The 25,685-nt window shown below is 48.8% G+C and overlaps 1 protein-coding gene across 7 annotated transcripts; it reads right to left on the bottom strand.

Moving 5' to 3' along the window:
• Positions 1-3,140: 3,140 nt before the first annotated feature.
• FBXO38 (F-box protein 38) lies at positions 3,141-24,265 on the bottom strand. Of its 7 annotated transcripts, none has more exons than XM_059483669.1 (22): positions 24,190-24,265; positions 21,971-22,106; positions 20,402-20,535; positions 19,166-19,329; positions 18,660-18,825; positions 18,190-18,327; positions 17,777-17,914; positions 17,339-17,432; positions 16,947-17,077; positions 16,516-16,686; positions 16,130-16,272; positions 15,071-15,299; positions 14,562-14,681; positions 13,688-13,867; positions 11,779-12,468; positions 10,089-10,189; positions 9,828-9,930; positions 8,728-8,894; positions 7,489-7,634; positions 6,327-6,430; positions 5,997-6,110; positions 3,141-5,013 (listed from the first exon to the last, which is right to left on the bottom strand). In XM_059483669.1, the coding sequence occupies exons 2-22, from the start codon at positions 22,090-22,092 to the stop codon at positions 4,835-4,837; spliced, it is 3,534 nt and encodes a 1,177-aa protein (XP_059339652.1). In that variant the 5' UTR covers positions 22,093-22,106; positions 24,190-24,265; the 3' UTR covers positions 3,141-4,834. The 7 variants fall into 7 exon arrangements, with proteins under 7 accessions (XP_059339652.1, XP_059339653.1, XP_059339655.1 ...); XM_059483670.1 differs by having other exon boundaries at positions 21,971-22,148; positions 24,190-24,233; XM_059483672.1 differs by lacking the exon at positions 24,190-24,265 and adding an exon at positions 23,825-24,006.
• Positions 24,266-25,685: the final 1,420 nt, after the last annotated feature.

Here is a 25,685-nt window from a genome sequence, read left to right on the forward strand (position 1 = left end):
CAGGGGCAACATTCCCAAGGCTCTATCAATGGGAGCAGTGGCTCACCAGCCAAAATGGTCAAAAGCTCTCACTGGGGAAAGGCTCCCCCCTTCCAACTGGATGAAATTCCAAACACCAAATGTCCCTGTCCAGGATGGACACCAGGACACCTCCGATCCCTCCCTGGGCTCACCTGGCAGCTGCTGCTCACTCAGCCAACAATGCCAGCACAGCTTCTGTGACCCAGCAGTGCCACCAGCAGTGGAGAACTCCCTGGACAGGGAGGGTCTCATGGAAAGCCCCACTCTGCATCCCCTGGCTGCTCCTGTGGCCTCCCCGTTCAGCTTTGCCCATCGTGGCTGGTGGTGCCAGTCCTTGCCTGTGCTCAGTGTCTGTGCTGCAGTGGCTGTTCCTACAAATAAAAACTCCTCTCTGGATGTGGCAGTGAACTCCAGCTTGGGCTCATTTCTGGTGCTGCTGGCACTCCAGGCTGGGAGCAGGAGCCACCTCCCTGCTGCCCCTCAGGAGGCTCCAGGGGCTGGAGCAGGGAGGGGAATCTGCAGGGGCAGGCTCAGGGTGGGCACAGCAGGAATTTCCCCATGGAAAGGGGGCTCAGGGCAGGCTCAGGGTGGGCACAGCAGGAATTTCCCCATGGAAAGGGGGCTCAGGCAATGGAACTGCCCAGGGAGCAGAGCAAGAAGGGCCCTCCTCAGCCTCCTTTTCTCCAGGCTGAGCCCCTTTCCAGCTCCCTCAGCCTCTCCTGTGGCTCCAAACCCTTCCCAGCTCTATCTCCTTCCCTGGACACACTCCAGCCCCTGCAGGTCCCTCCTGCCCAAGGACCCAGAACTGGGCCAGCACAGGGGACAGTCCCTGCCCTGCTCCTGACTGTCCCCCTGCTCACAGGAATTTGTTCATTCCCAATAATGATTTATTTGCAGTCCAGGAGCCCCCACCTTGTCCTGGTCCCTTACCTGGAGGATTCCCAGGTCCCCGTGGAGCTGCTGATGGGATCAGAGCCATCCAAAGGGATTCATGTGAGAAATGGAAGCCAAGGGTCCCCTGGATATGGAGCAGGGGATTCCCTGCTCCAGAGACACTTTTTTGGCAAACTCTGCTCCTCCAGGAGTGTCTCTTCCACCAAAGGACACTTCATGGAGGATGGACATTGGGAATGTGTCACTGAAAACCTGCAGAGCTGACAGGTAAACAACACTCACCTTGCCTCTTACTGAAAATGGCTTTGATTGTACCTCATCTGCTCCTCCTGTCCCCTGCTGGGCTCCAGAGCTCTGGGAACAATCAGCAATGCTGCATTAGCTGCATAAATGCTGCTTTTACATTTCCAAATACTCTCAGTTTAGGGATTACTGCAGATATCTCCAGCCTAAAGCTCATCTCACCCAAGATCGTGGCTTTAGGGTGGAGTTCACTCCCAGCTGGCCCTGCTCAGCAAGAGGAGGGAGAATCTGAAGGTATTTAAGGCTCTTTGTGTCAGCCTGACTTAATAACGTGCCCAGAACCAATGGGGCCCAGATCGTGTCCAGCTCGTTCCCAGCACAGAGGAGAAGCAGGAGCAGCTCCAGCCAGGAGCTGCTTTGGGAGCAGGCAGCCCACACAGGCACTGAGTCATTCCCACCCAGCTCAGAGTGCTGAAGGCAGGGAGAGCATTTCCATTCTGTACCTGCAGCTGGGAACCCTTCCCCAGTCCAGGATCCCCTTTTCCTCCACATTTGAGCTCCTGAGCCACCTCTGAGCACTCCCAGGCCAAAAGGCAAGAAATCTGCAGGGGATTAATAACACAGACTCAATAAAAATATACCAAAGCTTTTAGTTCTTCAGTTTTTGTACAAACCTTCCTGAATAAACCCCCAGTTTATCTCCTGCCAACCCCCAGGGAGTGCTGAGGAGCTGAAGGGAGCTCTCCAGGCCCTGGCTTTGGCTGCCCTGTTGTCACATGCAGGGCACACAGGGCCAAGGTGTCCCTGTCCCACCCTGACAAGAGGTTAAGTTGGAATTGCTTAACTGGGAACTAAAAGTGGAAATCCTGGGCAAGGGGATCCTCACACCCTGAGCAGCCTGGAGAGAGAGCAGGGGCATCGTTCCTGCCTCCATCAACCCCTTACAGCTTCTCTTCAAACAAAAACACTTCCAAAATCCTTCCCTTTCTGAAACCCAAGCACTGGTTCTGCTCTCCTCAAGGAGAGGGAAAAGCAGCCCCAGCACAGTGAGCAGGAGGCTGTGCCTCTGTGCTGTGCCCAAACACACCCTGGCCTTTCCCTGTTTACCTTCTGTACTATTTGGATGACATTTCCAGGCACCTGAGCCTCCCCCAGCTGGGATCTCTGCATCCCCTTCCAGCAGGAGCTGTGGGAAAAGCAGCACCAGAGTCAGCTCAGGCTCAGTCCCAGCCAGTGGAACCTCCACCAGCAGCTGCCTTCTCCAGCTGGATGGACCTGGGGTGCTCAGTGCTCCTCAGGGACTGCAAGAGGAGCTCCCTGTGACTGTAAAGAGTCCTTCTGACTGTGCTCCTGCACACAGAGACAGGAACCCCACCAAGATTTCACCTCCCCAGAGTGGCTGAGTCGGAGCTGACCCAGGGAAGAAATTCCTGCTCTGTGTTTTCCCCAAAGCCACATCCAGGGGAAGCAGGGCACAGAGGTGGTGCCCTCACATTTCCTCCATCAATTTCTTACCTTGCAGCTCAGTGCTGGCCAGGCTGCCTTTGGAGCTCCCTCGGGGACCCAGGAACAAACATCCCTGGTTCCAGGGGCTGTGCTGGACCCCAGCCTGTCCCCACAGAGCTGCAACTCCTGTGCTGCAGGAGGAGCAGCACCACTGTCCCCTCACCCGAGGGACAGCAGCTGCTCCTCCTGCCACACACCTGGCACAGGAGGGAGGAGAAGCCTGGCACAGAAACATCTGAGCTGGGCAGAGCCAGGAAAACCCTCCCTGCCATGGTGATTGAATAAAAATGCCCAAAACAGCCAGGAAATGGAGAGAGGAGGAAGCTCAGAGCCAAGAGATCAAACCCCCAGAAGATCCCAGCTCCTCCCTCCCCACAGCTCTCAGGAGATGGACACAGGGGATTCAGGCACTGGTGTAAAATGGGTGTCACATTTCAGAGGGCAAAATCACTGCAAGGTTCAATTACTTCCAGAGATACTGAATATAAACACTTTATTTGTGTAAATACTTCTGCAAAAGGCTGCAGTGAGGAGATACCAGCTGGAGACTGGTGCAGTTCTCCAGAAACTCAGTAACATTTTCTGGACTAAAATGGTAAATCTGACAGAATCAATGACTCAGAGGACTTGAAACACTTCTAGAAAGGGTCACAATTGTTTTGGCTGAATATCATTGAATACATGATCTACGGTTAATTAAATAGAAGAGTTATAATAAACCATTGACTGTGATCCTGCATTAAAGCAAATTTAGTAACATTCACATTATTCTCTGGTGTTTAGTGCTCTACCTCCAGTCAGCAGAGAGCAGGGATGAGGAAATGCTCCCACTAGGCACCATTCTCCCCCTCTTATCCCACATATTTCTAGATCCACATTATCCCAAGAATTCCCACAGAGAGCCTGAGAAAACCAACACTGCCTTGGCTGTGTGGAGCAGCCTCACCTCAGTTTTACAGAGCTAAACATCACAGAAATCCCCATTAGCCACATTAACCCCAAATTCAGAAAATCACCATCAGGATGATGAGCAAAACTGGATAAAATGGTTTAAACTGTACAGCTTTTACCTCAGGAAGTGTCGTTTTCTAGGCTGGTAACACCAGTTTTAAACCAGCAGGGATGAGAGACCAGGCCAGAGCTGCAAGGTCTGGCACCATGGGAGTGCCACACCAAAATGTGCATTTCACACCTCACTGGCAGCAAATCCCCACCAAACACCTGTGGGCACTGGGAGCACCTTTCAATACACAACACACACACTTGGGGCAAACAGCAGCAGTTTTTTACTGACCAGTGGGAAATGTGCATTCAGGAGGGAGCAGAGCCAGAGCTCCCTGGCTGTGTCACACACACCAGGCAGCCCCACAGCCCCTGCTCTGCCTGCCTGGAGGGACAGCTCAGCTTCCAGCCAGCCACAATGGGCACAGTGATGCTCAGGAGGGCGGAACCAACAATCAGCAACTTGATTTCCATTGTACAGAGTCAAATACACCAAGAAAATTAAATCTAAAAGTACAAAATGCTTGAGAACATTCTGTTTCCAAGGTGCTAAACATGGGGGCTTCCTTTCCCCCCAAAAATGGGTTGAATATCTCTAGAAACTACCACAGATCACCAAATTCTCTACTTTTTTTTTTGCCTGCTTCTGGCCTTCTTTGCAACAGCTGGAGAATATTCTGACCCTTCCAAAGATGCACACAAGACACCAAGATTGTGCTCACCAGGTTTACTCAGACTGGACTCTTAAATGCTCAAGAAAAAGGCACAGATTAAAAGAGACTCTGATGACTCTTTTGAACACAGCAAATGGAATTGTTGTTTATAAGGAAAAAAAATACTGCTATGAATTGTATGGGTTGAAAAGTTCAAATCTTCTTCCCCTTTCCTGATTATTGGCCTTCATTAAAATGGAACTTAAATTAAATTGTATAAACATATGAAATAAAGTCTTAGTATTAGGAAGTTTTGTTTTTGTTTTTTTGTTTCCTCTATGTACAACTCTTAGTATACAATTTGTACTTTCCATTTTACATTTAACTACATCCTCCTGGCCACGGGGAGAGCCGAGGGCGCCTCGGCGGGAAATGCTTTGCATTTGGAAAAAAGAAATCCTGCTTTTTCTTGGCCAGCAGTGCCAGGGGGAGGGAGGGCAGGCTGGGGACACCCCTCAGATGTAGTCATCCTCCACGGGCTCCCCGTTGACGTCGCAGTAGTGGATGAAGATGGCCACGACCCTCTGGAACACGCCCCGCCTGACCTGGCGCAGCTCCGAGATCTCCTCGCCGATGGTCTCCATGCAGATGTCAGCTGAGAGCTGCCCCTTCCTCCTCGGGGCGTAGATGGTGGCTGGGCAGGGACAGCAAGGAAAAGGAGATGTTTCTCCTGAAAGGGCTCCCCAGCCAGGCTGGGCCTGCACTCACACTCAGAGAGGAAAAGCCTCCCTTGACCGGCCGCGTTTAAGGGACGTTCCCTCCTGCCTTCCTCAGGGCTTCCCACAGCTCTAGTCCTCATCTCCAAATGCTGGGAGTGGAATGAGCCTCAGAGCACCAGAAAGCCTTTCCCTGAGTCCTCTCTGACATAATTCCAGGTTATCCATTACTTAAATGTTTTATAAACAACAGCAATTGTGGTAAACTGCAAATAAAGCAGCAGCGCTCTCCTGAGTTTTCATGGCTTTAACATCATGACTCTAACATCCTGACTCTTAAATACTTATCAATTCTTTGGTAATTTGGTCTTCATATTGAACTACAGGCATCAAGCCAAGCTAAAATAAAATTAAATTACATCAGTCCAAAATAAAATTTTAAAAATAAATTAAAAAATAAAACCATGGAAAAGTATAGCAAAAAAAAAAAAAAATCTCTTCCTTGTCCTCTTGAGATTCCTAAACTGGAGCTGGGTAAGATTATCCAAACTAGGATCAATTAAAAATACCTCTAATAAAGGTAGGTATTTTTAACCAGAGGTAGAGGTATTTTTAACCAGGATGTTCCTAATTAAGTAATGGAAGAACTTTATTTTTCTCTGCTACCAAGCAAGGTTTTTAACTGAGCCCCAGGCCCTGCCTACCATCATATCTGAGCAGACAAGCTCCTCAATAGAAAGAGCCACATCTGCAATAAATTTTAACCCACATCATCTCTGTGCCAGCGTTTCCAAGTCCAGTTTACAACTTTGATATCAAATTTCTGTGAGTTTTCTCACTTCTCTCCAGCCCACCTTAACACCAGATCTACCAAAGCCAGCCTAAGGAGCAGGAAACTGAGAAGGAAAGGGAGGCACTGCCAAAGAAACAAATCTGTGAAGAACCAGAGCAGGGTACTCACTCCTCTCATCATCCTCAAAGTCGTATCTGGCGTAGCTGTTGGGCTCTGCTGTCCTCAGGGACCTCAGCCAGGGGAAGTCAGTGATCATGGAGTAAGGAGCACCATCCACAATGCCTGCAGAGGGACAGGTGAGCAGCCAAGAGGAAAACAGCACCCCTGCAGCACCAGCACCCCCAAATCCTCAGCACAGAGCAGCTCCTCACTTATTCCCCACTGAGCTGTTTCCCCACCTCCTCACAAGGAATATTCTCCACCTCTCTGGGGATGCTGCAAAGCTCTTCTCTCAGCAAGAGGCTGAGCAGGAGCCCTCAGCTCCCCACAAACTCTCACCTTCCAGGGTGTAGATGTCCCTGCCCCAGGGGTACTTGGGGTATTTCTTCAGGTCCTCCTCAGTCCTGGTGGCCTCAGGGAAGAACTCGTATTTAATCAGCTCTCTGGGGACAAGGAGGGAGAGAGAGGTCACAGCCAGGAAATGGGGAGGTGGCAGGGACAAAAAGCAAAGGAGAAATCCTAATACACAACCTTCCCCCAAATGAGCCTGAATCCATGGAAAAACTGCCCCAATGGGGAGGTGGCAGGGACAAAAAGCAAAGGAGAAATCCTAACACACAACCTTCCCTCAAATGAGCTTAAATCCATGGAAAAACTGCCCCAAGAGCCTCAGACCAACTCAGCCTTCATCCCTTCACTCTGGAGAGCAACCACAGCCAACAGGGACAGTCAGAACTGCTGGATGAGATCCACTGACACAATTCCCTGCTGCTGGGAACTTTCAGGAGCTGATACTCACTGAACATCACCTTCCTAACAATATTTCCTGAAGCAAACCACTCTTTTAAAAATGACTTGTTTTTCAGCTTTGAAGACATTTCCTAAGTATTCCAACAACTTGAATGTACAACTGCATTATTCCTGGATGAATGTAAGGTTATTGCTGGGGAATTTACAGGATTTTCCATATGGGTTCACAGCCTGCTTTATATTAAATACATCTTGACACTGGATTCACACTGCACTCAAGAATTCAGCCTTCAATAGTAACAAAAGGTTTTGTTATTTTTAAATTTGGGTGACATAATAGAGCGAGTCTGGAGCTGCAGTTGCTCCAAGACACCTTGGCAGAGTCCCTGGAGAGCAAATGCTCCCTGAGGAGGGCCAGGGATGCCTGGATGTGAGCAGTACTCACTGGCTGATGGTGGCTATGGTGTGTCAGTACTCACTGGCTGATGGTGGCTATGGTGTGTCAGTACTCACTGGTTGATGTTGGCTATGGTGTGTCAGTACTCACTGGTTGGTGTTGGCTATGGTGTGTCAGTACTCACTGGCTGATGGTGGCTATGGTGTGTCAGTACTCACTGGTTGGTGTTGGCTATGGTGTCTCAGTACTCACTGGTTGATGGTGGCTATGGTGTGTCAGTACTCACTGGTTGATGGTGGCTATGGTGTGTCAGTACTCACTGGTTGATGGTGGCTATGGTGTGTCAGTACTCACTGGTTGATGTTGGCTATGGTGTCCATCCAGCTCCTCACCCGCACCTTGTTGCGCACGTTCGGGGGGTTGCTGAACTCGTGGATGATGCAGATGTGGTAGGGGTAGGGGCCACTGAAGATTTTCTGCTCCAGGGTCAGTGTGTCCACCTGGGGACAAAGACTTGTGAGCACCACAAACATTGCCATGGGCTGCAGAGTCAAGAGCAAACAGGTATTGACCAAATCCCTGGGAAATGCAGCAATGGGAGAGAATTTTAACAGCACAAATAAATACAGGACTGAGGGCAGTGAAACCTCCCCAGGGCAGCTCTGCCAGATTATCTTCTTGAGTCCTGGATTTGGATAAGTAATGTCTAATTTCTGATGTCTTTCCCAACTCCAATGTGGAAATAAACTCCATAAAACTACAGAATTATCTAAAACTACATTTTTTCCTCAGAATTTTTGTTACAAGGAGGAGATCAGTGATTTGGGGTTTTATTCCCATGTAATATTTTTACCACTGTCATTTAAGAGATGTGGTTTCAAAGCAAAGCTGATTTTATGGATTTTATGTACAATCAACCTTCCCCTGTTGGCAAACCAAGACAGGAAAGCAGGAGAGGAGCAGCACCACAGAGAGATAAAATCAAACTTTCCCAACCTTCCAGATCTTACATGAAGCCCTCATAAATGCTCATCAGATGATTTAAACAACTCCCTAAATGTCCCTGTTCCAGCTCCTACACAGCCTGGGGAGGAGAGGGTGGCTCCCAGTCCCACCAGTTCTGCAACACTCCAGCATCAGGAGGGGATGGAGCCTCCAGAACCCCAAACTCTGCTGTTCCTCAGTCTAACAGGACATGGGTCAAGGATTCCAGATCCCTGTGCCATGCTCTGCTCACCCACAGCTACCAGGAGCAGCCAGGCTCTCACAGTCTGAGTTATTCAGTTTGAAATTAACTCAGTGCATCTGTCCTAGGGTGACTTTATGATGCTGGTATCCCCAGTCACCTGTTCTGTTTATGCTGGATATCAAGTTCTGCACCTTTAAGAGTGCAGTTTATAATACCCTCTAATGCAGTGAATACTGGAGATAGTGAACTTCAATATTTAATCCAGCAGAGAACCTTAAAATCCAAGCAGCAGGCTCTGCAATAAAAGCCCTGCTGGGTTCAAACACCAAATTTCAGGGTTGTGCTGCTGTCCCATTCCCTGCCCCAGCTGCAGGGAGCCCCAGGAGGCCAGGCTGGCTCTGTACCTGCTGCATGGGACGAAGGTAGATGATCCTGTTCCTCTCTGGGGGCATCCTGAGGATCTGATCCAGCACCTGATCCATGTTCAGCTTCTTGCACTGGGCGTAGTCAAAGCGATTCACCACGGGGGCATTCTCCACCTTCAGGTGCTTCAGCACACGGCACCTGGTGGCTGCAAAAGGAAATAAAACACCTCAGGAGCCTCCTGTCAGTGCATTTCAAGGCTGGCAGGTTCAAAAGAAGGCAAACAAGCAATGTAAGTTCCAAAAGATTACATAAGTACATCAGATATAGCCCAGTTCTTCATTTTCTCCATATTATCATCAAACTTTTCAACTGCGACCCTGCCAGAAGTGGCCTTTTAAAAGGCCATGTCAAATTTCATCTAATAACCTTTTCCTCCCTCTGTTTCCTTTCACTGAAATGGTCTGAGGACTGCCACAACTTCCAAAATCAGCTCAAACACAGAGGATTGGGGAGCCACACAATGGAAAATAAAATTGTTTCCTTTCTAGCAACACTGCTCATGTAATGAAAATTGTCTTCAAAATCAATGTGCGCTCTAAGTATTCTGGAATAAAGAAACAATTCCTTTCTTTCTGCTAAGTAGGCAGATCTGATGTCAGAAGAAAAAGTCTTCATTTGGATGGTGCAGAAAACAATAAATGACCCAATCCAGGAGCAGTCACACCCTGGCATGTGAAACTAATGCAACCTAAGTACCAGCACTGCAAACAGATTTTTATCATGTCAAGGAGCAGAAGTATCATCCTGTCAGCTGAAAAACCTAGGGGAGAATGAAGAAATGAGAGAAAAACAAGGTACTCAAACTCATTTCATCAACTCCTAATTACTGTATTACCACTCTTCAATAAACATCTCATCTCCCTAATTGTCAGATCATTTCAGCTGTTGATTTTCAGATATTAATCTTTATTAAAGCTGTTATAAGAGCCATTCAGAGTGGGAAGCAGCAATATTTGGAGCTCTAATTCATCAGCAATGCAGCTGATGAATACAAAATGAGCAGTGGCCTGACTTGAATTCTTTCTGGAATCTCCAATAATGCCAGAGGGAGGAGGCAGCCCTGCCATGAACCACATACCATGGATGAACATCATTTTGGGGCAGTCTTTCAGCACCAAATCTGTTATTCCACAGTTGGTCAATGTGATTCCTACAAGGTTTTTGGATTTCAAAGTCAGTACCTGGAGAAAAGGGAAAAAAAAGTATGAAAGGTTAAAAATGAAAGAACAATAAATTGAATTTTATGAGATACAGGAGGATGTGAATTAATACAATACAGCTTCAGTTCCCAACAGGTGTTTATGTGATAAAGCTGCAGGGGTAAAGGAAAAGCCCTTACCTGAACATGATCATCCTCAATCACAGGGTCACTGGTGCTGGTGGATTTGTCAGCTGTCCTTTTCCTCTTGGTGGTTTGCCTTGGCTTTGGCTTTGCTACTTCTGGAAACAAAAACATGGCAAAATCTTTGCTCCACGTCAGGACAGCTGAGAACAGCCCATGACAACTTTTCCCACCCAGGTAAATCCAAACCCCTGCCTGGCTTCAGAACAAATCTTTGCTTGCTCAAACTCCACTGCCAGCTTGGGGCTCAGAATTATTAAATAAATAACTTTATAGTGAAAACCCAGGAATGCTGAACCTACACCACAGCAAGATGTGGAGCCAGGAAAAGAAAAGATTCATGCTTAGGTTACACTTGAATCTCTGCAGGAAACAGAACATCCTTGACAGATACAAGACCCAAAATAGCTTTAATGTTTAAATAGCAGAAATTATCTCAAACTTCTGGAAAATCTGTTCTTTGTAACTGTCACAAAGTTCTTCCTAATACTGAAAAGGATGCCCATGTATAAAATCCTTTAATGTTCCCAAGCTCCACCAGGGACCTCAAATTCCTGCTTGATTTGACAGATGAGTCTTTGGAAAAAAATCACCACAAGCATTACTTCCAACAGAAAGAGGAAAAAAATGCCCTAGAATTAATTTTCTGTCATTAACACAGCAAAATGAGAAATTATTTTACTAAAACTAAGCTGTCTTTATTAAAACATATTGCATGTGCACAAAGATCCCCAAATTAATTACTGGTCCTAACTCTGAAACCAGACATTTAAAATTTATTAGCAAAATCTCTTCTTGAAACCTGAGCTGCATCTACCTGCAGAACATCTGAGGTGATTTAGGTTTTGTTAACATGTGGGAGCATTAAATAAACTGGAAGAACACCAGGATATGAAGTGTTTGAATCATTCCATGTTAACAGAGGCAGGAATTTGCCCTCAATCATCCCTACCTCCACCACTCACAGTTGTGTAAGCAGCACATTTCAACTTCAGTTTCATTTTACCTGCCAGACATTCCCAGCAAAGAATCCTGGATATATGAGGTTGTAAACACTAAAATGATTATTTTGGAAACCAAGTATATTTGAAGAAACAGCAAGTTCCCCTCTCACATCTGTTGTTTCCTCCCTTCATTCCAGCCCTTCAGGGGTTTTATTTTACGTCAGGTGAACAAAACAATCATGTGAAGCATGAAGGTGTTCAACACAAGGGCAATTTTCAGTAAGTTTGGTCACCCTGCCTTAAACCCTTGGAAGCAGAACCCAATGCAGGTCCAAAGCCTGGCTCAATTGTAATTATGACTTCATTAGTTGATAAAGCACCAGTTATAACCTTTGCCTTCTTGTTCAGATCTAAGTGTAGCTGCTGCCTTTGCAGGGAGGATTTTAATGGAGAGACAACTTCTGTTTCAATGAATCACAGCCTCCACACGCAGGCAGAGTACCAAAAAATTGCATTTGCTTTTCAATGGAGTGAAGCAAATACTAGTTCTATGTTCTATGAAGAACACAAAAAGAAAGAGCTGCATGGAGGAAAAAGTCAGTGGCACTTTCAGAGAAACCTGGTGATGGCACCTCTGTTCCATCAAGCTCTGACCTTGAAACCACTCAGGTTTAAACCCCTGACTAACAAGCTGCACACCAGAGCTCCTGGGGAGCTGCAGTTACGCTGGCTGTGAGTCCTACCTGGCTCTGACACCAGAGGCACGTGGGACAGCCTGCTCCTGGCCCTGGTCAGGGGTCTCCGTGGGTACTCGTCCTTGCAGTCCAGCTGCCAGCCCGGGGGCTGCGTGCTCTGCTCCCGGCTGCCAGCCCCACAGGCACTCCCACTAGTCCTGTCATGCCCAGGCTCTCCTGCAGCCCCACAGTCCGGCAGTGTCCTAAGTGCAAAGTCTGGCCCGTCCCTGCAGGCCCCACTGGTGGAGGGGCTCTCCCCATCGCACCCCCCGCTCGTCCTGCGCCGCTGCGCCCGGGAGCAGCAGCGGGAGCACACGGAGCTCTCCTCGGGCTCCCTCTCACTGCACCCTTCCCTCCTGCAGGGAGAGCAGCCACACTGCCTGCACTCCTCTCCAGCTGCTGGGCTGCTGCCAGCACAGTGCCTCTGGGCGGCCTGGGCACAGTCAGGGCTGGGGGAAGCAGCACTGCAGGAGCTGGGTGTAGCCGTGGATGCCGGGGCGTTGCTGCAGCTGCCGTAGGAATCCTTGCTCTTGCTCCTCTCGGGCATGTCACTGGCTGCTTTCATGTCAGCTTTGATCTGCTCGCTGGTCACCTGGCAGCCCTTCTCACAGCTGCTCTCCTCCACAGGGAACTGCTTGGCCTGGCCCCCGTGGCTGGTGCTGCATCTCTTCCGCAGGGGGGTCTTGCCTTTGCCGCTCACTGCAGGAGTGAAGGGAGAGCAGTGAGAAACCCCAACAAACCTGAGTGCTCTTCTGCTACTGAAACACAGGGCAGCCCAGAGGCCCATGACAATCTCCCCAGGAATGGCAATTATTGGTATTTGTAGCTGTTGCTGCACCTTTGGAACATCCTGCAGGTATTTTTGGAATGATGTGCTGGAGGCTTTGCCTCACAAATCCACCAGGTTGTCCAGAGCAGCTCACTGCTCACACAGGCACAGCAAAATGAAAGACACACTGATAACAGAATCAAAGAATATGGAATGGTTTGGGTTGGAAGGACCTTAAATCCCATCCAGTGCCACCCCTGCCATGGCAGGGACACCTCCCACTGCCCCAGGTGCTCCCAGCCCTGCCCAGCCTGGCCTGGGACACTGCCAGGGATCCAGGGGCAGCCACAGCTGCTCTGGGCACCCTGTGCCAGGGCTTCACACCCTCCCAGGGAGGGATTTTTTTTCTAATATTTAATCTAGAGAGGCTTCTGTTTTCTTAAATAAGAGGAATACATCTGAGGAATCAAACAGGAACAGACAGGACTGAAGTTCACATTTCAGCAGCTCAGCTCCCCCTCCTGGGTCTGGGCAGTGCTGCCAGCAGAAACAGCAGGTTCAGCTCATAGGTGAATAAAAACCCACACAAATCATAACAGAACTTAATCCCAAGATCACTGAGGTTGGAAAAGCCCTCCCAGCCCATCCAGTCCCAGCTGTGCCCCATCCCCACCTTGTCTCCAGCCCAGAGCACTGAGTGCTACCTCCAACCCTTCCTTGGACACCACCAGGGATGGGGATCCAAACCTCCCTGGGCAGCCCCTGCCAAGGCCTGAGCACCCTTTCCATGCAGGAATTCCTCCTGAATGTCTGTATGAATCCTCTCAGCTCATTACACTGCCCCAAATCCCCAATATTGGCAGTACAAAACTGATGTACATTCTCTCCAAACACAGATTCCTTCCCCCCTGAAGCCAGAACTGACATCCACACTGTGGGCTCACAGGAGTGATAAATTCTGTCCACTGGGAATCCCAAAGGGGAGCTGCAGGTCTCTGTTCAGTGCAGCACCACTATCTGTGTTTCTGTACAAGAGCTGTGGCTGCAGCTCAAACATCTCCTTCCACCTTCACTCCACATTCCAAACCAAGCTGGAAATGAACCTGAACCACGTGGAAAGACTGAAGCTTAAGCAGGAATGCTGCACACCTGAAGGTTCCCTGGTTTCCACTGGATCCCTGCTCTTCTCTTCCCCATCTGAGTAATTCTGTGCAATGCTGCTGGAGATGCAGGCTCTGGAAGTGCCCATGTTTTCCTCCTCATCCTCACTGTCTGAATCATGGATGGTAATAGGAGCTGCTTTTACAGCAGGTTGAATTCCACTTGGTCCTGAGAAGGAGAATATCAGCATTTCATGTAAAAATTAACCAGGCATGGATTAAAGGGCCAAAAATCTTTTAGCACTGCTTGAAAAACTGATAAGAAATTAACTGGAGTCAAATGAGTCACCCATTCTGTGGGGCCCCTCACTAAAATCTAAATGGGAGAAGAGCAAAATACTGCATGTCAGCATTGAAGGATTCTGGTTTGGAAGGGGAGGAGTGTCACAATGGAGTGTTACTTCAGGTTGTTGGGATATTCAGCAGAAAATTATACTGTCCAGCTAAAAGTGGCGATAAAAGAATCAAGACTGCCTTGTGTCACTAATTATATTAAATTAAATTAAATTAACACTGGAACAAGTTGTGTGGCTCGAGAAAAGGCAAAAACAACCCAAGTGCTGCAGTGAAAGAACTAAGGCCATGAAGACCAAGAGAGCAACAGGACAAGTTCATTGAGGCCTTCTGACCTTTATTATACTGAGCACAAAAATCAGGTTTAAGGTCAAGTATTTCCCTGCACATGCAAAGAAAGCTCTGGGCTGTACCAGAGAATAAATTCCTTCACAGAACTAAGCTGTGCTAACATCATTATTCAAAATCAGGCAACCCTGCTTAAGCCAAACATCCAAAACCAGACTTAGAGTGGAGAATGAATCCCTCAGGGAGATACCAAGAAGGGATTTCTTCCCAAACCCAGTTACCTGCTTGCTCCTCATCCACCTCCATGGGAACAACAGCCTGGCTGGGAGCTGGCAGCTCGTCCTGACCCTGCCCAGCAGCCTCCCCTTCCTCCTGTGCCACCTCCTCCATCTCATTCAGGGCTGCAAAGGGAACAGGAGGTCAGGAACAGGAAACAGAACAAACTGAGCCCTCAAACACCCACAGGAAATAATTGAAAACTGCCTTGATTCCTTTGGTGAACCCCTGGGTTTCACAAATTATCTCACAGATTTGTTCTTCATCTCTGTAGCCAAAGCCCAGCCTAACTTTTGGGGCTTAGCTCACTCAAATTAAAGCTCCACACCAGGAGATGAAAGAGCAACAAGCTTTCAGGGCAGATTCCCATCTTCACCAGGAGCCTATGTGAGTGGGAATGCAGATAAAATCCTACTCCAAAAGCTGCCCCAGGATTCCCTTCAGCTGCAAACCCCCCCAAAGCCCCCCAGGATTCCCCTCAGCTGCAATTCCCCCCAAAGCCCCCCAGGATTACCCTCAGCCCCAATCTGCTGCTCCTCAGCGGGGCCCTCCTGGCGCAGCTCGTTCTCCTCGTTCTGCTCGTTGGGGTGCTGGTGGTTGTTGTGGTGCATGTTGGGGTTGTTGTTGTTGTTGTTCTGGTGGTTGTTGTTGTTGTCATTGTCATTGTTGGAGTTCTGATTGCTCACCAGGGCAGAGGAGACCCCAATTCCTGTGCCTGCACTCAGGCCCACACGAGCACAGCCCTGAAACAAAGGCAGAAATTCAGATTTGAGAAGATGGAGGTGTTATCTCAACATCCCCTAAAGGCACCAGGAAAACCACTCTGCTGGAATGTCTGGGACAGCAGAACTGTCCCTCAGATTTCCTGAGAGCAGAGGTCCATCCTCAGGCTGGCAACCCAGAACTTACACTGTTCAACTCCCAATGAAGAGGAAAGTCCTCTAAGCACTTCATTTTAATCTATTAATTGTGGTAATCTATTCATTTGCTGTGGGATGACGACATGAATACAAACAGCAGATCAGAGCCTTCCCAGCACACCAGGTACCATTAATGGCCAAAAGAAGCAGGTTTTACACTCTGCATTGCCTGCCAGCAGCTTACCAAGGATTTGTGTTACACTGTGGGAGGGGACAACGTGAAGAAATAAAATTCTTAAGCTCTGAAAGCACTTCAGAAGGGAAATACTACCCCTATTTCACCCAGCAAAAAATCATAAAAACCTCTTAGTATTGCAAAGAGAGGCCTAAGAGGAAAAAACAATACAAAAAGCAGCAGCACAGTAAAATATCAGCAGAGACCTTGAGAGAATCAGTGAGTTTTACTTTTGATAGAATCAATGAGTTTTATTTTCTGGTCACATGTTCATTCCCTGCCACTGCTCCCATTTGCAGAAGCAGCACCACTCTCCCCAGCATATCATGCTAAAAGCAACTGCAAACCAAAGGCATTTATTACCAATCCCTTCAATTAATGACAGCTTCGAGAAGAATGCACACTGGTTTGTCAATGAAATGGAAACAAGTAAAAACCCTGGCAATGAGAAAAAGCCAAACCATTCTCTGAAATTCACCTTTGGAGGCTCTCTAAACATCTGGTCCAGAGAAATGAACTCCAAGCTTGGCAGTAACTCAATGAACTGACTGAAAGAGTCCAGCTTGATGGCATGGCACCTCACCAGGGTCAGGTCAACCAGGCGGGTCCACCTCGAGTGGTCTGGAACACAAGAGAGGCCTTTCCTGAGGGATTCCCACCTCAGTCCCTGTTTATCACCCCCTCTTCAGATCTGAGAGCAGCATCCTCTGGATCTCCATCCTGCTCCCAGCACCACCATGGCCCCAAAGCAAGCATCATCTACTGTACTTACTAACAACAGAACAAGCAGTACTAGAGCAGAGAAATTCTGGTTTAGCACAGAAATTCATATAATAGCTCTGAAATTTCAAAGGTGTGCAATACCTGTGATCCAATTATTTGGGTTATGTAGATGTGGGCAGTTGTAAATGACCAGATACTTGATGAAAGAAAAAACTTCATTTACAGCTTTCATACCAATATCTGTAATAATTCCTGGGTTTTCAACCACATCAGCCAAGCCGTACCTCACCAAGTCCGTACTCGTCATTTTACCTACAAAAGAGAGGAGCAGACACAGCAGTAAATTTGTATTTTATAGCAGGATTTTCTAACTCCCTACTGATCAGATCATTCCTTTAACAAAGCTCAGCTTTCCCAGTTTCAGGGAGTGAGGAAAGCCAGATTTGGCTGTATGAGATCAGCAGCCTCAACACATGCAACATTAATATTGTCATTAATCACTGAGAACATGATGGAAAACACAGCAATTTCTGAAATCCTTGTGTTATTTATGGATATAAAAAGTGTCATACACTGTAGTAAAAACTCATCAACGTAGCCTAGGTGAAGAGTTTCAAACTGTGGGAATTCCAGTTCAGCCATCTTCAAAGCAGAAAAAACACCATCTTTGGTCAAGGAAGGCTGGATCCGCACTTCGTGCAACCTGCAGGGAATTCAGAATTGCTCCTATCAAAATTCAGGCCAAAGACAGAAAACACTCCAGAAGGTGCCCTGTTCTAATAAAACAGAGACTCTGGCAGGACTCAGAGGCTATTTGCGGTTATTTTAATCACAGAACACTCTTGTTATGCAAAGTTTGTATGTGTATTCCTTAAACTCTGATGGTTGCTCTGGCTCTTGGATGTCATTTCTAAGACATTTATTTTGAAAAAGAGGAAGCCAAGAGAGATCTGAAGGGAGGTACCTTCGTGCAGCAGTTATGATGAGGTAGCCAAGATCCACTTCAAGTGCATTCTTGCAAGCTCCCAGGACTATAGTGTGCAAATTCCTAAAACCACCTGGCAAATAAAGAACAGTCTTCTTACACTCCAGCCTCACATCACAGCCCTCAACCCTACACATTTTCACCAGTGTTGTCTTAACCTTTTTCAGCAAATAAAGAAAACAAATATTTGCATCTAACTACTCCAATTCTGGTTCTGCTCATCAACAAATGTAGCTCATTAAGAGTTAATTGCAGTTAAAATATCACAATTCCACCCAATACAGAGCATGTTCAGCACTATGACCATAGTTTCAAACAATCAAAAAAGAACATGCTACAGACAAAAAGCCCCCAGAATTTGCTAAAGCTTTAATTAATTTATTTATTTTTATTTATGAGGGAGTAGGAGTTTCCCACCAGATCTCCAGCTGTCTTCTACCACGTGCTGGATAAGTCCTCCAAGAAATGGAACACGGACCAGCTCCAAGTGCTCCAGATTCCTGGCAGAAGCCAGGCCTGTCACCAGGGGAACATACTTCAGAGAGTTTGTGGGTCCTGCACACAACAAGGCCAGAAAGACAGAGCAGATTGTTCACTTCTCCCTGAATTATCCCACAGAAGAACTAAAACACATCCACACAAATCCCTCTAGAGCAGGAAGTCAACAGAAGCACACAGCACCAAGTAAGGGACAGGACAGGGGGAGACTTCTGCCCAACACCACAAATCAAACAAGGGCTGCTCTCAGAATGTGAAATTCCAAGACTTTAACAGAACCAGATTGCCTCCATGCTCTACCATCCCCTTCAGACAGGAAGAATCCCTCTTACCAGCACAGTTCCTCATGACAAAAGCACGTAAGCTGATACAAAGGAAATCTTTAAAAGGCTGTGGTTTGGTGAGTCTCACCCACTTCAAATAAAGGTGCCTCAGCATTGGGATACAAGGAATCTCAGGGACATTCACCCCTAATAATACATAAACAAAACAAACAAACATTTTAAACAAGCTTCAAACTAATCCTCTGCATGACAAATTCCTGGCTTTCAAAAGGAAGCTTTTCTGTGCTTTGTGGCAAGTGAGAAAAGCTGTGAACCCTTGAAACACAAGTTCTTCACCTTGGTTTGTCAATAATTCTTTAGAATTTGCCCTCTGCACCTGCTATCAAATATCCAGCTAAGATCTCCAAGATGCCACAGCCCAAACTCCCTCTCCTCCAAAGAATTACAAATCTGCAGAGTTTCAAAGCCTTTAAAGCCACCTGTGTTGAAGCCAACTACTTCACCACGACCACACTCACCTACTAAGTGCAAAGTCTGAATTTTAGCTCCTATAGGAATTTTCAGCTTGTTCTCAGGAGGAATTGGAAAAGCACCATTACGATTACGAAACTTCCCTAAAATGTGGACTTGGGGCATGTATGTCCAAATAGCTTCCACCAGCTCTAAATGAGAGGTCTCAACACCCTGGATAAAAGGAAGCAAAGCAAATGCTCTAACACCAGTTCAACAACAACAACATCCTCTTAACCATGTAAACTACAGAATGCAACGGTATTTCACTTTTCATTTCTAGCAAGACTTGTCTGTTTCAAAGCAGAGGGATCAGAGCTTTAATTCCTTGCTGGGCTTAAGAGCACCTGGGATTCCCAGTGGTGCAACTAAAAATAGTTGTGATCAGCAAACAGGGTCACAATTAACTCCTCCCTGTGCAGCCAGGCCTAAACCAAAGCCCTGGAAGCACCAAGTCCCTGTCACAACTTTTAACAGTGCTGAGGGAGGTTCTCTCCCAAGTCCAGCCACTCACCAGCAAATTTGGACAGGCCTGCAAAGCCTCTAAAACTCCAGGAATGCTGAAAGCTTCGTGGCCACGGACTCGGCGCCTTTCCAGATACCTGGGATGAAGACCATAAAGTTGTTCAATGTCTGGCATCTTCCTCAGCAGGGTTAGGAAGCTGGAATCAGTGAAACCTAAGACAACAACAACACATTTGGTATTGGTGTGGCAGCAGACACTTGGCTCTGAAGGGGAAGCCAAACACACTTCTCTCCTTATATGGCAGTACAAGTTCTGCGGTGTTGAAAAGATGCACTTGGTGAAGCAATAGCTTTTCTTTTACTTCCACATTCTAGAAATCATGACCTAAATACTCCTCTGCCTTGAATTTTGCAGGTTTGCTACAGGTTTCCTTCAGGAGCTGCATGGCTCCAGGGTTCATTGTGCTCTCTCCCTCCTCACATGCAGCTTTGTGGGTCTATTTTTCCTGGAATTCCATTTATCAACTCCATAGGTCAAAAAAATCCCAGCTGGATCCCTTATTCCAGTTCACTATTCACCAAAGCTCACATTTCTCACAGAAACAGGATGGTTTCTTAAAGCAAAGGTTTATTTTATTCTAGTGAAAGACAGCATATAAAAAGGATTTTAACTGGCTAAGTTACTTGCATTTACACCAATTTTAGGTTAGGTCTAAACATCTGCTTAATACCAGCCGTAGTCAATCTCAATTTGCAAATCCTCTCATTTTCAGAATTCCCTCATTTTAGCTGTGTCCCCCACCAAATCTCAGCAGTGCAATTTAAACCCAACAGAAATCCCGGTACAGGGCTCACCGAGACTGACAAATTTATCTACTGATATGCAGGTGACTCAAGGTGTGACATCAAATCTTATCCTTACATTGTTAAGTGCTGGCAGATGAGTTGCTCTCTCACTCCATTGTATTTTTTGCTGCCTGCATGCAAACACCCTCTTCATGGCATAACCCCTGGATAAACTCCCTTCCAGCAATCAGACAAACACAGATTGTATTGCCAGGTGCCTACAGAGCACTCCCAGTCACACAATCACAGAATGAACTGCCTTGAAAAAGACCTTTGAGATCATCAAGTCCAACATATGACCTAATCCAGCAACGCCAAATTTGTATTTACACACAGACAGACTTGGCAAGACATTCCCCAGGACAGCCAGGCAAAGGAAGGGGAGATCCAAGCAAGTGCAGGGTTACTGAGCAGAGGGGAGAGGCAGGGAGCAGCTCACCTGTGGGCATGTACTCCCACCAGTGCCCCGCACACAGATCCACCACCTTGACCACGCGCAGGTACAGCGTCACCGCCTCCTTCAGCTTCCGCGACAGGCACTCCATGCACATGATGTCCTGCAAGGGCAGGTACCTGGGGACACACACACAGCCCTGAGAGCTCCAGCTGGCCCACAGCATGGCCTGTACCTGGGCTACCTGGGGACAGGTACCTGGGGACACACACACAGCCCTGAGAGCTCCAGCTGGCCCACAGCATGGCCTGTACCTGGGGACAGGTACCTGGGGACACACACACAGCCCTAAGAGCTCCAGCTGGCCCACAGCATGGCCTGTACCTGGGGACAGGTACCTGGGGACACACACACAGCCCTGAGAGCTCCAGCTGGCCCACAGCATGGCCTGTACCTGGGGACAGGTACCTGGGGACACACAGACAGCCCTGCTGCAGCTCCAGCTGGCCCACAGCATGGCCTATACCTGGGGACAGGTACCTGGGGACACACACACAGCCCTGAGAGCTCCAGCTGGCCCACAGCATGGCCTGTACCTGGGGACAGGTACCTGGGGACACACAGACAGCCCTGCTGCAGCTCCAGCTGGCCCACAGCATGGCCTATACCTGGGGACAGGTACCTGGGGACACACAGACAGCCCCAGCTGGCCCAAGCACAGCCTGCCTGCAGCACTGGGGCATTTCTCACACAGAATTGCCTGGAGTTCAATCTGGAGTTCTGCTAAGCAGTGACTCAGCATTCCTGACACTAAACATGGAACAGTCACATAAATGGAGGATTAAACGCACAGATGACTTGGTTCTCTGGTATATCATAGAATCACAGAATGGTTGGGTTGGAAGGGACCTTAAAGCCCATCCAGTGCCACTCCTGTGACAGGCAGAGACACCTTCCACTGTCCCGGGTGTCTCCAGCCTGGCCTAGGGCACTGCCAGGGATCCAGGGACAGTCACAGTTGCTCTGGGCTGCCAAGGCCTGTCCCCTTTCACAGGGAATAATTTCTTCCTTAAAGTTAATGTAAACCAAACCAAACCCTGCTGACCAAGCCATTTCCATCAACAGGTTTGGTTAAGTTACTTTCTTGTTCTAGCACATACTGCAAGCTCAATTCCCAAATGTTTTGGAGAGCTGCTGTTTACCAGGAACTTGTGGGTGAGGCATTATGTTTTGGATAACAGGGCTGAGTGAACATCTGGGAGAAGGACTTTGCTGCAGGGGAGGTCACATCCTCATCCCAGATCCCTTCTGCAGATGCAACAACTCCCAAACAATCATCTCAACTGTGCCCTACCCAAAGTGTATCTCTGCTCTAAAATCAGTACTTACAACAGAATTAAATCACTTATTTATTTCTTCTTCCTTCTAACATTCATGACACATAAATCAATTTTCAGTTTACAAATGAATTTTGGAGGCTGAAAAAAACATTTGTCATCCCTTTTTATCCACCACTCCACCCATGGTATGGCCACTATTTACTGTGTCACAAACAGGTGAAAAAATAAAGAACTCTAAAATAAGAAGTGAACTGATTTCTGCCAGGCTGCTCACCTAAAGATGTGGCAAAGCACTTCATGGGAGAGTTGGTTCATGTAATCTTTTGGCTCCTCAGCTTTGGTAGACTCTGCCCCTTCCCTGCTCACTGCTTTCACGGTTTTCCGCCGGGGCCCCATCTCTGCTGCGAGCTCTGCTGGGAGGAAACGGGCACAGAGTCATGAAATTCAGGCACCTGAAACACAGAGGGAACAGCAAAAGCTGCAAAAAACAACCTGTGGTTTCATTAGACACAAGGGCTCACACAAAACCTGAGGATTATCAGACAAACCCTCCCAGCTGAGGGAGTGATGGAGAAATGTCACCACAGGTTTAACCAGAGATCAGCTCCTTTTATGAATAAAAAACCTTCAGAGATGCCACCCTGAGATCAAGGCAGTCACAGGGAAGCTGTGCAGGCATCACCAGCTCAGCACCAACTACAACGTTTCAGTGCAAAATAAAACTCCAACGTCTGCCCAGCAGAAAAATGATTTATTGTTCCTTTTGGAAAAAATGGGCTCCAGCTGATCACTCTCCAAAAATGCCCCATTAAAAGCCCTCAAACCAGCTCCTCTTGGAGGTGGGAACAGCAGGTAAAATATTCAGGGTGCTGAGTTACAGATCAAAGGCACAGAAAAGCTGGGGGGCACTGGAAGCAGCGTGCAGGATCCCCTCTCTGCTCCTCCCTGAGCTGTGTCCCCCCTCTGCAGCACTCCCAGGCTCTGGGGCTCCAATGCTTCGTGTAAAAACACCCACAATTACCATGGAAGCAACAAGTCAGCAACTAAACAAAGATGAACTCACTGCTGACAGAAAATCACCTTCTACACATGCTGAGAGATCCTTTCATGACTGTACCTGGCAAAGATTTATTTTATTCTAACAGAAGAACAGAAATGAGGAGGGCAGAGCATCACCAGCTCAGTGAACCTGTTAAAGAGGTTGGGTGCCAAAATTCAGGGGATTGAGGATAAACAACTGGTAAAAAAAGCAGATTTTGGAAAAGCTTTGGGCAAGGCCTTGTTGCAGCCTCCCTGTGATGCCAAAAATTGAAATACTGACAGCTCCACTGTGATCTAATTACTACAAAACACGTGGTGCCACACATTTTGGGCGCATTTTAAGTTACTACCTGCACGTTGCCATGATTTTATTTTAAAGGGGGATATTCAAACTATAAATCCCCACCTGGATTTACTGTTTGACTGGATCTCTGCTCCTCTGGACTGGGGGAATTCTCCAGCCAGGAGCGAAGACCCTGTGTTTGTTGTTCTTTTTGAGGTAGGCTGGAAGTTTGGGGTGATCAACCTCGTAAAGCCCAAAATTACCTATTTATAGACTGAATTCTGAGGAAAACATCAATCCCCAGTCACCTGGTATAGCTCAGTTTGAACAGAGCATTGCAACACAACCCAAAACCTTCCAGGCTGGCACAGCCACATGCTGGGAACAATCCAGCAGGAAAGAGAACAGCAAAGCACTGGGGCAAAAGGCAAGAGAAATGAAAATATTAACAGGCCAAACAGGAAAAATCCTGCACAAAGACACAAATGACACCAACACAACCCGCCCCTGCCATGGAGGGGGAGAAGAAGGATTTGTCTCCATGAGTCTGCAGTTTCTGCACAATTAAAGCTCCTCCTGGGGTTATTCTGAGCTAATGAGCACAGCTTTAACACCTCATTCTGCATCAGCGAGCTGACCTCATTTAAACATAAAAGACAAATTGCCACAGCAGGAAGAGCTTAATACAGTCAATAAATTAAACGGGATTTTGCGGCCCCCACCTCAATTTATCTCCGACAATGAACGTCGCACGAAACAACAGCTCGACGTGCTCTGTTTTTGATGAATAAACACCCCACGGACCTTCAAAAGCCTAAAGAACCACAGGGAGACTCCGCAGCAGCGAGAAATGAGGAAAAACACGACGAGAGCAGCCGGGGCCGGCCTGGCAGCGCCGGCACCGAGGGGCGCTCCCGGAGCGGGGAAAACGCCGGGACCCGGTGCTTAGTGCCGAGATGAGCCAAGGAAAACCAGGTTCCCCAATAGCCCCGGCACCGCCGGTCACTCCCGGGGGCCCCCGGAGCCTGTGACAGCGGGGCCGGCCCGAGCCCGCGGGGCCGGGAGGCGGCGGCGGCCTCCGAACGCCCGCCCCGCCGCCCCGGGGCCGAGCCGGCCGCGCTCCCGTCCCCTGGCGCTCGCTGCCCGCCCCCGGCGCTCGCTGCCCTCACCTGCCCTGGCTCCGCTCGCCGCCCTCGCCCCGGTTGTGGCCGCGGGGCAGCCCGGCCCCGCTTCCTGCGCGGCCCCTTCCGCCAGCGCCGCCGCTTCCTGCGCGCCGCTTCCGCTTCCGGCCGCGTCCGGGCCCGCCCCGCCCGGCTGGGGGGGAGAGGGGGCGGCACCGCCCGGGCTGCGCTGAGGGCGCTGAGGGCACCGGGGTTCGAAGGGCTCCGCGGGTTTGAGGGCTCCGGGGGCGCTGAGGGCACCGGGGTTCGAAGGGCTCCGCGGGTTCGAAGGGCTCCGCGGGTTTGAGGGCTCCGGGGGCTCTGAGGGCATCGGGGTTTCTGAGGGCACCGCGAGTTCTGAGGGCACCAGGGGCACCGGGGGCTCTGAGGGCTCCGTTCGGGACTCCGATCGGGGCTGGGCTCGCTCAGCACAGAGTGACAGCCAGGGGAGTCACTGGAGGTGCTGGCGCGGTTGCAGCCCCGGCTGTGCCGAGCTGAGGGACACAGCGGATGGAGCTCGGAGCGCCGCGGCTCCGGGAGGTGCCCCTGGCAGGGCGGGGTGAGATGGGCGCCGAGGTCCTTCCAGCCCAAACCATTGCACGACAGAGTGAGCGTCCAGCACAGACCCAAAAACCCACCCTGGGCATCCCTGGAGCTCTGGCAGCCTCAGGCTGTGCCCATCCCTGGGGAGCCTGGGCAGTGCCAGCACCCTCTGGGGGAAGAGCCTTTCCCAAAATCCACCCTGACCCTGCCCTGGTACAGCCCCAGCCCTTCCTTGGGTGCTGTCCCTGTCCCAGAGATCGGAGCCCCCAAGGAGTCCCTTCAGCCTCCTCCAGCTTCACAATGCCAGTGCCCTCAGCTGCTCCTCCATGGCCCCTCCAGACCCTTCCCCATCCCCGTGTCCCTCCTTTGGAGGTTTGTAAGTGATTTCCTTGGAGAGTCCTCACCCTGGCCCCACACGTGTACTTGCTGCATTGTGCAGGTCTGCAGTTTAACCTTGTTTTAATGGCTGTGTTTGGGTGGATCCCAGCAGAAATCACAAATCCCTCAATGTTTTAAAGTCATGTTTCATGCAAGCCCCGAGGGATTGGGTGACAAGGCTGGTTCATCAGCCAGCAGACTGCTGGTGAGTTATTTTTTGTGAATGACAGCGTGCAAAGACTCAGCTGCTGTTCAGTGACAATCCCAGAGGAATCCACAACGCTCTGTAGCAGAGTAGGAATAACAAAATAAATTCTTGGCAATCCCTGTGGATTTTGGATGTGTCAACAGCATCACTGAGGTTGGAAAAGGCCCCAGAGGTCACTGAGTCCAACCTGTGACAGCAACACAGCATCAAAAACAGCAGAACATCCAAAAAATCAGCCCCAAAAATGGGACAGGTGAGGGTTCCTGTGGGAAGAACAGAGCCAGGTCCAGCAGAGCTTGTCCTGCCCTTGTCCTGTCCTTCCCGGCCCAAGGTAGGGAACACAGGTGGCAGCAGGAGGAGGCTGCCTGAAGGACAC

This window comes from Ammospiza nelsoni, chromosome 16 (genome assembly GCF_027579445.1).
Source record: "Ammospiza nelsoni isolate bAmmNel1 chromosome 16, bAmmNel1.pri, whole genome shotgun sequence".
In the NCBI taxonomy this organism is placed as follows: Eukaryota; Metazoa; Chordata; class Aves; order Passeriformes; family Passerellidae; genus Ammospiza; species Ammospiza nelsoni.